This window comes from Pterocles gutturalis, unplaced genomic scaffold (genome assembly GCF_000699245.1).
Source record: "Pterocles gutturalis isolate BGI_N339 unplaced genomic scaffold, ASM69924v1 scaffold23167, whole genome shotgun sequence".
In the NCBI taxonomy this organism is placed as follows: domain Eukaryota; kingdom Metazoa; phylum Chordata; class Aves; order Pterocliformes; family Pteroclidae; genus Pterocles; species Pterocles gutturalis.
In genome coordinates, this window is record NW_010116045.1 from 17,417 (window position 1) to 31,383 (window position 13,967).

Genomic DNA, 13,967 nt, shown 5'->3' on the forward strand with positions numbered 1-13,967 from the left:
CTCTGGAACATCATGACAGCAAGAATGACACTGTATTTTGTTTACTGTATTTTAGCAGTAAGGAGTACAATTTACTATTTTTCTGGAAAATAAATTCTCAAAATCTGAAACAGATACTGATTTTAGAAAGCAACCCAATAATATTCCTTGTCTTACAGTAAGAGCCAGAAATACAGGTGTCTAATTTTTTCTCCATTTCAGCACTAAACTGATAAAGCTTTTTTTTTTTTTTTGGGCATTTCTACACTGCCTAACTGCAATTCTTTACAGAACACCTTCAGAATAACAGCAGTAAAGCCAGAATGATAAGAAAGTTATCTGGAAGGCTCAGCAGTTTAGTACTTTCAACCACAGTAATGGATGGCTGAAACCGTAAGAGGAATTTCCATTACAGTACAAACATGAGTCATAAAATCAGAAACCAGTCTGAACAAGGTGGTCATGTTTTTCGTTCCTTAAAGAAGTCTGTTCCTTTCAACTCTTCTGGTAGATAGTCCTGCTCTACAGGCTCCTTGTACATGGGGTTATATTTATACCCTTTACCATAACCTAAGTTCTTCATGAGCCTTGTTGGGGCATTTCTCAGGTGCAGTGGAACAGGTGGCAGAGGTCCCATGTGCGTTCTCAGACATTCTTTGACATTGCCATATGCTCTATATACCTCTATAGACTTTGGTGCTCTGGCAAAGTACACTACACATTGTGCAAGAATGACCTGGAAAGAAGAAAAGGGAAAATCTGAAATGACTTTTTAAGCTAATTGGGAAAAGGTCTGTTATTCAGGTTGTTCATGTAGCATGACAGGGGTTATGCTTTTAAACTGACCTCTGCCTGCTACACAATAGTATCAATAACATAATTCAACAACAACACAGCTCTTCATTATTTTTACCACTAGAAAAGAATAGCTACTTTAGAATATCAGAATATATAATTTTATTTATAATTAAGAGAAAAAAAATGGACCGAGCAAAACTACGTTAGTTCACATACCACATTTTAACAACAAATACGTGGTGAATTTTATTTCAAACTACATCACCTGTTTTAAGAGCCATGATGTTCTCTTACTCATCAAAGAAACAGCATGCTGAACGAATAACTAAATTTGTCCTTGCAATCTCTGTTTCCTTCTATAATTACAAGTAGGTTGTACAGTTTGTAGTACTTCCAAACCAGTGAATTAATGAAGCCTTTACCTCACATTCTGGCATTCCAATAAAGTGACAACCTTGATAAGCAGCAACTGCTTGTGTTAAAGCCAGAGGATCTGCCAGCCCTACAAAAAGGGATCAGGTAAAAGCAGGTTAAAGTCAGTTCACTTTAGTTTTAGTTACTGCCTTTTCTTCTTTCCCACCACCCCCCTCCCCTCCCGGGAAAGGGAAGGTTATCCATGCACATTTCAAAGTTGCTTTCTCAGATGTTGGAACTTGTCGTACAATACTTTGCATATATAAGATATACTCTCTCCATCCACAGCCACTCCCTCCATCTTTCCTTCTTCTGTTTCCCCCCAAAAGAAAGGTCTAAATCGTGGGTATGATTTACAGACTAAATCTGTTGCCACACAGTGGCAGCCTGAGCAGTAGATGCCTATGTACGATTTGCTCACTTTTTCCGAGTGAGAAAGAAATCGCTCACTTTTGCTGTATAGACATAGCTTCCTCAGATCTCATAACTCTTCATCCACCACATATGTGCTAAAATTTTGCTGCCTCTGTTACTTTGGATAAGTCAATCAAGATGCCTTACAACTAGGGAGCCAGGTGTCAAATCTGAGGTTTGCAAGTCAGGGTAGATATTCATCTTCCACAGTCATTAAAAAAAATACAGACATCCCTGAAACGCACATTTGCTGGGACACAAGTTTACTGGTGACCTACAATAACAAGTTTAAAAGAATTCATATTAATATGCTGCCAAAACCTGATCTCAAAAATATTTGTTTCTCCTGCAATAGGTAATCATCACAATGACACCATACGTAGGTCTCTGTCTGCAGACATGAAGTTTTTGTTGGATGTGGAGCATTTCAGTATTTTGTACCCATTTTCATATAGAAGTTTTGGGGTTGTTTTTTTTTCAAACACCAGTGTTTGGAAATCAGAAGCCTGACAGATTTTAATCCAACATAATATTCCAACATGAAATACTTACCTATATCTTCACTTGCAAACCTCACCAGCCTCCTTGCCACATAGAGTGGATCCTCACCACCTTCAAGCATTCGTGTAAGCCAGTAAAGGGAAGCGTTTTCATCGGAGCCTCTCATAGACTTATGCAGGGCAGAGATGCAATTGTAATGTTCTTCTCCTGTTTAGAATGGGAGAGAAGAGATACACAAACTGGCTGGTGGGAATCAGGTGAAATGCATTTAAGGGAACAGAACATATTTTACTAGACCAAAATAAGTAAGTTATGCAAGTAAACAAAACATGCTTTTTCAAGTTCTTTTTATGTCTGTGAGATTAGGTGTTCATTAATGTTTTCAGCCCCTTCATGCTTTGCCACATGGATCATTCCACTAACTACATAAGCACAACAGAGCAACAGCAGATGAAAAGGAGGGTGTTGTTTTAAACATTACCAGGAAAACAATTTAGTTTTGGTAACCTAATGACCTTTCCTTTGAAAGAAAAAAAACCTGATATTTCAAGCAGTTAGAAAGAAGACTGTATATAAATAACTCCTAACTGAGAAAGAGTAAGCATGAGCACATATGAACCACCGACAATTGCTTTTGGACACGCACATAGCTCTGAGAAGGCAACAGAAGAATCACAGAAATTCAGTTCTATACACTAGTGATATTTTAGGAAAAAGATATTTCACATCAACTAAAACTTGAAAATAAAGTGTGCAGTAAATCAGACGTGTTTTCTGTGTTATATGGGGGGAAAAAATGAAATGCTGCTGTGGATATACAATGATTATTACATAATCTGGAAGAAACAGGGTCACAGCACACAATCCTGGCAAATCCCTATGAAATGCTGGGTTCAGTTGTAGACACTTGCACGACTTGAAGGGTCCTGAAAACTCAGCAGCTCAAAAAAAACCCCATGAACAAAATGAAACAAAAAAGCCAGCTTCCTGAAATGCCAGACTGCTAAGTAAGGAGGGGGAAGACTGAATTATTTAAAGGAATTTTTTTTAACATTGATGTTTAATATAAGATTAGATATGGACTCCAAGGAGAAACAAAGCCATTTGAGAGATTTTTTAAGGGCTACAGTTAAAAATAGATGGTTACAAACACTGAACAAGATGCTTCCTCCGTGCAATTTTTCTCAGTGCAGGTCATTTTGATTCTTATGCACTTCTTTTAATCAAACTTGTAAGTGTATTTTGCTGTGATATTGTTGTTAAACTTCCACATAATCTGCCTTTTTAGTTTTTAAAGTGTCTGGCATTCCTTGGCTCACTGCTAACTGTGTGTTGTAAAGGCAACTGGCTGCACGCACAGCCATCTGTTAATATTTCTCTTCTTCCTACAGCTAAAGGATTTACAACCCCAGGGCCGCATCAGAACATGTCACCATTGCTTGTAGGCACTGCAAAATGAAAGGCTGCACACATAAATTTGAAAACCAAAGGCCCCATACTGCTGCGCCTACTCCTTTCAAAGCCAGCAAGACCTCCACCTCCCAGGAGAGAAACTGGGTCCACCTTCCTGCATTGCTGCTCATGCTGCAGTGTGGTTCTGCAGGGAATTCAACACGTATGCTGCCAGCATACGGAGGCTGGCAGACAGCTATTTTTGATACCACACAAAGTGCCCTGTGGTATGCAGTCATCACTCATGCCAACACAAACAGCATGTCCGTGCTCCATCATAACACTTGAGTTAGTAGCAATAAACCCAAGCAGCTGAACTTGCATTGCCCTCTTGGAAGAGGCATCTCTTGGTCTTAAAAGTAAGGAAGATGGCCTTTAAATATCTCCAGAAGTTGTACTTGCCCAGATTTTTTTTTGCTGGAGTGCTTTTATACACTGTTTGGGCTACTGTAAAGTGTCATACTTGGGGACACCTGCTGGAGGGGCAGAAGGAATCCAGTGGGTAAGTTGGGACTAAAGATATATACCTGTGGGATATTTCAGAGTATGCAGCTGAGAAAGGAGACAGTTTTTTCCCTTTATCTCCTTCCGCACAAAGTTAATGTTGGTGACTGAGTCATCAACATAATGACAACACTTACACAGCAGATGTGGACTTCTTCACAAAAACTGTGCAGTCATACTTTAAATACTGTTTCAATTAAATGCAAAATACAGTTACCTGCATTGTACAAAGAGGTTTTAAGTCTCTTTTTTAAAAGTACAGTTTATATATTTTCTATGTGAGATACCAGAAGCAGTTTTAAAAAGAATTAGACAGAACTTTTTACAGGCCTTTATTTATTTGCCCTGTCTCTCAGGCTGGTTAGCCAATATATAGATTTTGGGCTTGTGAATTCAGCTGAGAGACAGACACATGCAAACTTAACCTATCTCTGCTGTTCTGTATCCTGGATGCCTCTCAAAATGAAAACTCTATAAAGAGTTTTTGGAATCAAAATACATTTGCTCTATGCAGTTCCCACAAAGGCAAATCCCTTTCCTAAGAGAAACAAGATATTGCCCATGAGGCTTTGTGGAAGACAGGATTTTCTAGAGTGTCTAATGTACACAGATGCATAAATCCTGTCAATTCCCAGCTTTGTGCCCCTAAATTGCTTTATGTGCCCATGAAGAGTTTTCCAGTTAATTTATTTAAGATGCTAGTTTATCTAATGTCTATTTGGTAGAAGACAGGGAAAAAGTCTCATTCACTGACCATAATGAATATCTGGACTTCTTAAGTAATCCCTGTTTGTAAGACAGAGGGCAAAAGTAACATAACAGTCCCTATCTCACATTACTTCCTGTCTGTCTTAGCCAAAGGTAAACATCAACTGCTCACTAATAAAGGACAGAAGAAAGCCTTGGAAGAAAGACTAGAAAGACAGCATGGGTAAAAAGACTTCTCATTCTGGTCCAGCAGAAAACACTAAAGCTGTCAAAAAACCATTATGGTGTGAGACACCTTCTCCATAAAAAAGGAAGGGACAAACATACTTCCAGATTGCAGAATAAACTTATCTTCATCTTAATATATTCCCAGTCTTTACCATAAGTGAAGCTATTACCACACAGATAATGAGTTAAAATCCTGCAATTATTCTGATATTTATCTTTGGTATTTTCTATTAAATCAGTGTTAGCAGTCAGACACAATACATAAGGGGAAGAAGAGACAATACTACTCTATGTTAAATACCTAGTATTTGTCCAGCTGTAGTTAATTTTAATTAATTTGGTTGCTGCATAATTTTCTCCAAAAACCAAAATTCAAAAAAATCCAACTGAAAGCTAAAATATGACTAACTAGTTTGTTTCTGCTCACACTACAAGGGTGGCTGCTGGCAGTGAAATCTGACTAGAGTGGTTTCTTTGTCCTGCCAGCTCAAATGCACAGAGTATCTGCACAAATATCTTTTCTTTACCTGTCTGCACAGAGATCAGAACAACAGCCTAATGACTGCATTAAGAATAATTTCCTTCCTTGACTACTTGGTGAAAGTACAAAAAAGAATGCCCAACTACATATATTTGCCAAATTCTGCAGGTGAGCAAAAATAATTATGTAAAACCAAAATTCCATATTCACACAACTCTGAACACTACTCAATTATTCGGTGCGTTCTACATGAACACACTACACTTGAATGTACACTGCTGCTGCTATCATGATTAGAAAGCATTTTATCTTAGCATAAATATATATAGGTATCAATCCGTAACCTTTCTTGTAACACTTATTGTGTAACAGTCACCAACAAAAAAGATCTTTCTTAGTTTAACCAACAAGGCAGATCTTTCTTAATTTAAAAGCATGTTGCAAAGCCATGAAATCAGATGACTGGCTTTGTGGAGAATCAGGTGGTTAAAGCTAAAATAGATAGAGATGCTCGAGTGAAATCGGATGACTGGCTTTGTTAAGACAGATGGTTAAAGCTAAAATACAAATACTTCCTTGGGCTCCTCCTTGAGCCTGGCCAGGCTTTGGGCAGAATCCAACAGGAAGAGTGACACCAGATGTTTCTGCACTTGGAGTTTTGAAAGTTGTTCAACTGTATAAAGCTGGACCCTCTTGTAGCGACTTTGGAGACCTCACCTACGAGTGGATGCACTGAGTAGGACCTCCCAATTGCCGGGATAGGTTCTCCAAATCCTCACAGCAACCGGGACTCCCCAGCAATTGCAGATCTGGATGATGGCAACTGGTGATGTATTTTTCTAAATCACTATAGTTAACTTTACGTAGTAATGATGAGGTGCATTACTCTGCTTATTCTCTTTGCTGCTTGAAACTAGAGTATAATAAGCTTATCTTTCTGACTAAATGTATTACCTTATTTTTGTATCACCTTGAAATAGACTGTAAAATAAGCCTTCTCTTTTGGTTGGTGTCTGTGTGCTTTCTGTTAACACTGTCAATTAGCAAAACACTGAGACTCAGAGTACTCTGCAGAACAGAGAAATTTTGTAAAGGCATGTACTCAGGCAACTTGCTATTGTGACAAAATCTGTGGCAGGCTCTTTGGCATTCATACAATCAAGAAACAGAATTTTCACTGCTCTTGACCCTCTTTGAAAATCTCTGACAAAAAGAAAAAAAACCCTACACAGAGCCTGAAGGATTTCTGCCACAGAGAAGGGGCAGACACATGCTACTTAGCAAGCCTCAGAAAGAGGCACTCCACGCCACTTCTAAAGGAGCAAATAGGTGTAAGAGGGCACAACAGCCACAGCCAAGAGTTCTGTGTTGCAGCAGCCACAAGGCGACAGCAAACACACAAGGGACCTACATGACACAAGACACTCACACCAGTAAGCTAGTCAGATTTTCCACTTGCTTCTAATCATGACTTCTTCCTGTCACAGACCCCATTAAATTTTTCTCCTCTGTTCCCCTGCCTACCCTCCACTTTTCAGCTGTCATCATATCAATATCTGTCTAGCTGACTTTTTCCTGACAATGAGCCATCATTTTTTCTAACAAGAAGGCTGCAAGCAGGCGTATACGTTACAACCAACCTCGAGAAATCTCTCATGGTAGGTTTGAGTAGTGTTAATTGAACATAGCAGGTAGAGTGTCAAAACAAAGATCAATCAGTTCTCCAAATACTGCTTGGCATAATCATTTGATACTATACTGCACGGTGATTCAAGTATTGCTGAAAAACTAGCATACGTGCTCAAGGGGATTCACCTTATCTCTAATATTCACGCTCTGATTTTAACCCTTTCACATAAAATGGTATAGTGGCCAACTACGGTGATGCCTACCATTGCCAAGTCACAAATGTAGCAAGAGTGGTCATCACATTATATCACTTCCTATACATATATATCTATCTATATATATCTATCTATATATATATATATATTAGGAAGCCTTAAATGCTTTTATGTGACCTACCCTAAGCAAGCTAGAAAATTCATTACCTTAAAAAGCAATTCTAAAAATAAAGCAAACTGCTCAGATTTTCACATAATGTATTGTCGTGAATGCGAGTACTTCCAAGACTTTCAAAGGAGTAGAAGCGCAACAGAATATTTCCAACCCTCCAAGAACAAAGTCCCTCAGCAAACGACTTCTCGCTCTTTACATTGCAACCCTCTCAGAAGACAATATTCCAATAATGTTCAAGAACAAATAATTTCACCATGCAACAGTTCGCAGGGCAGCAAATACGTCTTTCAGCTAACCTACACTACCTAAGTGGTAAGAGGAACCCTGTTTAGAAGGAATTTCTGGGTGAGTCTGGTACATTGTAAAGGAAAAGTAATTTTGGGCCAAATTTCTGTACAACCACTTCACCAGAGCAGCTGGTACAAAAGAGGGAGAAGAAACAGAAATTATAGAGGATACCAGCTCTTGAGAACAGTGCATCTCAGAAACCGTATCAGGTACTCACCTGCTCTGTCATACAAGATGTGAGATCGCTGTAGCCCTTCCTTTACATGTTCTTCTGTTATCAGAATGCCATCTGCAGAACCACCTTTGGTAATATTCAAAGGAGTGGTCTTCCCCACTGCTAATCTGGCCTGAACTGCTAACTGTAGTCCATTCAGTCCAGTCCTTGCGTCACCGTCACAAAGGTAGGCCAGGGTATTTAGAGCTTTTTCCTCTATGTACACTGGGAATCTGCAACAGAATAACCATACCTTGTTAGCCCCCGTCACGCTCCTCTATTGTGTATTATGCTAGAGATGGCATTTCTTTACAAAATTTGTCGAGAGGCAGCTGGGTGTAAGTTTTGTTCTTAACTCACTCTGTCATGATTAAGCATTGCAGAGCCTCAGAGAACACTGCGGGACCTGACACCTCTTCCTCCTGCCCCAGTGCATGTTAAACACAATTGCACATGAAAGAGGTAGGGCAGGAGCTCTCATCTATTTAACTCTCTCATTTTCCTTGCCTCATTACGTTCAATGGAAACTACGGTTAGGGTTTTGCTAAAGTACAACTCTGGCACAGCCAGCTGACCTTTACAAGGTTTTACTCTCACAGCATTTCACAGCTATCACAACATAGTGAGGTATAAAGTAATTAGTGTAAGGCTTCGAACCAACTACCAACAGCAAGAGCTTCTACCACATGTTCTTTAAAAAGTAACAGTTAGAAGGATTGTTTACATCATAAAGCATATATGCACTCTACATTCTTTTTTAAAAATTGTAACAGGTATTACAACTTAGTCACTGGGGTACAGAAAATACCTTACCAGAAAGAAAGGGCATGCCAGTGCATGCAAGTCATTGTTCTTGCCATCTCCTACTCTTAAGTGCATCAGGTACTGTGCTTGCAAGAAGCTAAGAACAATCTGTCCCAAACAAAGTTGAGGCCTCAGAGCACTTTTCCCATTTATTTGCTAATGAGAAGCCAGGCAAGAAAGCTGATTTCTATTCCTGTCTCTTCAGTTTCATGATAGGACTCTAAGTGCCCTGTTGACTCAGCACAAGCAATTAGTATTACAGGAATTGAAACAAATATGCACAAGGAAGTACACAAAATCTAATCTCCTTACAAGCAAAGGTCTTGTCCATTTCCACTGTGAAATCCAAGTCACAACAGATCAGTAACGAAAATTCCCCTCCAAAGAATGTATTATGTATTAGGCTGATTAGTCCATGTCTACAGCAATAGCACAATATACGGGACATGATAAAGAACAAGAATAAATGGAGAAAATTTCAAATACAACCTGTTTGCACAGCATATTGATGAGAATCACTGACTGGAAATAACATAATGCTTCCCTATTCCATAATCTCAGCTCCATTCACACTCAGTATTTCAAAATAACAGCCTTTTATACGCAGAATAACTGAATTCAGTTATTTTTTTCTGAGGTATTAAAATATTAAATTCCATTTTTTTTGATGATTCACTAGGCAGCAGCCTAATTTCAAAATCAGGATGACAACTATTTCAGTACCTCAGCTTCCAAAATACACTTGCTGTATGCTACCTTTTACATTTTTAAGCCCATCCTATCTTCAAAAGCTCAAGTGCCCTACACACTTCCACTTTACCCAACTTCTGCACACCCTAGAGCTGCAACGCAGAATAACTCCCAGGCTTTCTGACCTCTTCCCAAGCTCCTGATCCTCTTGCAGATGGGCAATCTCATATTTTTTTCACTCTGCAAAATTAACACTGAACACCCACTGGATGCCAACACTCTATGTTAGCACCTTGTAACCGATGATACTTGGAGACAAAAACATAAACAAGCCAAAAGGGATGCCCCAGGATCCATCACTCCCTGAGCTGAAGGTGATATACTAGCTTAAGGAATGGAAAACTACCACTACAGGATAATAAATCCTTTTTCCAATTCTTCCTCATCTCCATACTTTCAAGATAGTTTGTGCCAAGTATCAACATTAGATGTATGACGAACTACCCATAAAACCTGTACAACACAGCAGCATTTGATCCACTGACAAGAGGGTGTAAGCAATATCAGGGAGTAAATACACGGAAGTCCAAGCAAGGAGAACCTGTATGATAGAAGATTTTAAAATAATTGAGCAGAAAATGAGATAAAGTACCCATTGCTTCTTTCACATATAAATCAGTACTTTCTTACTTTCTCAATGCAATATTCTCACTACACTCATTCCTTGACAGACTGCAATACTTGTACAGGCAAATACAGTTCTTCACCTGAAAAATTGCAGTATGATATCCACCTCTTGCTGTCTTACAGCATTGTGTTTGAATGTCACCTCTCATCCCAGAAACGCTATTTCCTACAATTGGATAAATATTCCAAAAAGGGAGTAATTTTCAAAAACTTACTGAACACCGAAGACCCAAAGGAAGCCCATCTTCAACAATGATTTACAAAACAGTGAATTCAAAACCTGTCAGTACTTGTAATACTGCTACTAACAAGATGAACTGCATGATGTGCGGGCTTGCCGACAGGAAACAGGGGATCCTTTCACTTCCCTCAGCTACTCACCTTCTGCGCTATCTAACTTCAAATACATCAATCCACCATCCATTTACTGTCTGACTTCAATCTGAGATAACACTCTGAGGGTAGCACTTGAATGATAAAAATAAAAAGCCAAGAAAAAGAATTTGATTTCCTCCATCACTGACACAGTACAAGTGTAGTGTATCCGTGTACACTTGGAACAGTCTGTGCTGTCACTGAGACAGTGTAAACTGCAGAAAGCACAAGTAAAGTTTCAGCAATATAAAGTGTCTTTAACATTGACTTCTCCTTACTTCTTCATGAGTACATTTCTTCCTTTCTTATTCCCCCATCTTTCAGCTTAATATACTGCAGGCTTTAAAAGGCAGTTTGCCAGCAGTAAAGGTGATGAAAATCTAACACAAAGCATATCTTCACCTAAAGAAATCTAGTAACTAGAATAAAAAACTGTTGAAGAAGCCTTATGAGCACGATGACATAAAGAAGAAAAAGACATAAAGAACTACCTCCTGCTAGTTCTTTTTCAGCTTTACAGCAAGGAAAGGCCCCAGCAGGATGAAAGAGAAGCTGGGTGACATAATCTTATCAGAAACCTGCAGCAATGGTGGAAGCAAGATAAGAAAAAGCCACCAAGAAAATGTAAGGAAATGGATTCGGATAGAGCACACTTTTCTTTTGATAACTGCTGAAGACGCATGGAGCGCAGAGAGTATGAAATCCATTGAATCACTCTGCAATAGCTGCCTTCTCATTGAGCACAGAAGATTCCTGCAGAGACTAAGGAAGATTCACCCTTACCTTATTCCTCAAAGTAATATGAGACACCATAAAGAACCAACCTCTTCTTCAGTATCTCATCTAGGTCAGCCATCATGTCAGCCAAGTGGTGTGATACTAAGACGACCTGATAAAACTGGGGCCAAGCAGCACATGCAGGACTTCATACTACACTTCCATGGTTTGGGAAGGGAGACTCACATGGGAAATGAAATCCAAAATTAAATGTACACATCTCTTGTGCTTTCTGGATAGATCTCTGCCGCATTTTCAAAGTGGCATGCCCCACATTTGGGGACATGCTGCCTGACAGCTCCTTTTCCAACTCTGGAACAAAGGTGAGCACAGCGAACAGCCAACTCAACTGTAACTGGTGACTTTCATTTATTCCTCAGGACAGCATAAACACTATTACCTGTCTGCACCTAATGACAGCCCTGCTTCACAGAGGCAGTGAGGTGAAGAGGTAAAAGACAAGACACAGCTGCTCCTACAGAGTAGTAGGAGGAGAGGAAATGAAGGAGCAGAAATGGTATGGACAGTGAAGCAAGAAGAAGGAATTAGAAAGGAGAGCAAAACCAGAACCACCATAACAGACAGGATGGCTTATAAAAAGCCAACTCATCAGCAACAGTATGTATCAACTACAGACCAGAACCAGATAGCAGCAGGAAAGACAGGAAAGACTTGACACAAAACTGCAACAAGCACTCCTAAATTCTGAACCCCATTTTTATTTTTAAATGCTTGGTTATCACATTAGCCATTGGAGTGGGGCCCTCTCTCTCCATGGATAGATTTCTGAAAGTGCCCTAGTCTGACAGTCTGCCTGCCAGACTTCTTTCAGTTTGATTAAGCACCACACTGTGCTGTTTAAATCATCCACAGCTAATGGAAGGTTACAGATACAGAAAGTCTAGTGAAACCCAAACCCAAACAACTGCAGCTGAAACTATGCCTTGTACTTTAATCCTGTACAGAAAGGAAAGCCTCTGAACCCCAGTCAGGGTGTAGCCACAACCACAGCTGTGCTATTACATTAACACTGACATGCAGTACTGCCCTCTCCTCTAAATACACGTTACTACAATATGTAAAAGCTACAAACGAGTAAACCATGGGGCAGGGTACCCTAAAAAAAAAAAAGGAATAGCGTTGCTTCCCTGCCCTGACCTCAGTGTTCAGGTTAGTGATTCCAAGTTGCTTGCATTCTGTGATAAAACTAAATGACAGAGTGGAATCCTTCTCATTTACTTCATATGGAGTGACTGCCTAATTACCACCGTGTCAATACCCTGTGAATTACTAAGAGTACAGACAAGCATCAACATGAAGGAACTGTAATAACTTGCATGAAAGTAATGCAGTACCAAGCATTATTCTTAATTGCCGGCTAGCCATTTCAGAAGGTAGATAACATCCCTTATAGACAAATCTGGACCTATTTTTTTCCAAAGTTCTCCCGAATGTTTAACGTGACTCTATTCTGGCTTGGACAACAAGGCACAGAGAAAAAACAGTCTATATTACAACAATCTATTAACATTTCACAGCAACAGCCCCCCTCCCCACAGCATACCATAAAACATACCACAGTGCTTATGCTCCAACTAAAGAACAGTAGCACCCTCCCCAATCTTATTAAAAATTCTCTGCAAACCAAAATACTTTTGTCGGGCATTTCCAAATTAGTTTAAGAGGGGATGTCCCATCCACCACTTAATGGTAACGTGATGCTTTTATAACCAGTATCAAGAAGAAACGCACATTAGGACATGACAAAGACCCAGTTACAGGCTTCCACAGCAAATCCTCAGCAGCAGAATGGATTTAAATATCCTGTGAGGGTGAGTCGGGAGCTACAGATCCAAGTATAAAACTCTCTCTTCTAATCCAGACGGTGAGATTATGTTTTGGATAGAGAGAGCCAGTGCTTTGAATTCTCTCTCTCCTGTCACCCCCCACCCTTGCCATATGCTGCCACTTCTTTTCTTCACAATCAGAAGTGGCTAGGGTTTCTCTTCCCAGCCCCCAACTGCTTCATTCTCTCTCTGGCAGGCAGTCAATTCCTCAGGCTGTGTGCATTAACACCCTGCAGCCCATAAAGTACTCACTCTGAGCTCTCGCTGCTGCTGCCAGTTGCAGAGCTGCCGTGCTGGTCACCCTGGCCCAAAACCTGGACCCCTAAGGACCTGACAGCCCGCATCAGAATCGCCTCCATTGCTTCAACCGAGAGTTTCTCCAGGACTATCACCCGGCATCGGCTCAGAAGAGCAGCGTTGACTTGGAAGGAAGGGTTTTCTGTGGTTGCTCCTATCAGGGTCACCGTCCCACACTCAACGTGAGGAAGGAAAGTGTCCTAAGGATGGGAGGGAAGCAGAAACAGCTGATCTCAATCAATGACAACCTGAAACATCCCATGTGAGTAGGCAACATTTTTCGTGTCTTGTGAATCTTAAGGTTCCCTGTTGATATGACGGATAACCTCACTGACAAGGCAGCTCATCTGCTCAGCTATCTAAATGATTTAATTTCATGCACACAGCACATTAGGGGCTGTTCACCTTAGTAACTCATGCTTGCACTCGGAATGACCCTACTAGCTGAAAAGAAACAGCGTCAAAAATCTGCAAATTTTCAGTTTGTTTA

At 40.0% G+C, this 13,967-nt stretch overlaps 1 protein-coding gene across 1 annotated transcript; it reads right to left on the minus strand.

Annotated features, from left to right (window-relative positions):
• Positions 1–347: 347 nt before the first annotated feature.
• WRNIP1 (Werner helicase interacting protein 1) lies at positions 348–13,677 on the minus strand (the record flags this gene model as incomplete). The annotated part of the gene is made up of 5 exons (XM_010075395.1): positions 348–715; positions 1,200–1,279; positions 2,158–2,313; positions 8,004–8,233; positions 13,433–13,677. Coding segments are annotated over 5 exons (987 nt in total), but the record flags the coding sequence as incomplete, so codon positions are not given.
• Positions 13,678–13,967: the final 290 nt, after the last annotated feature.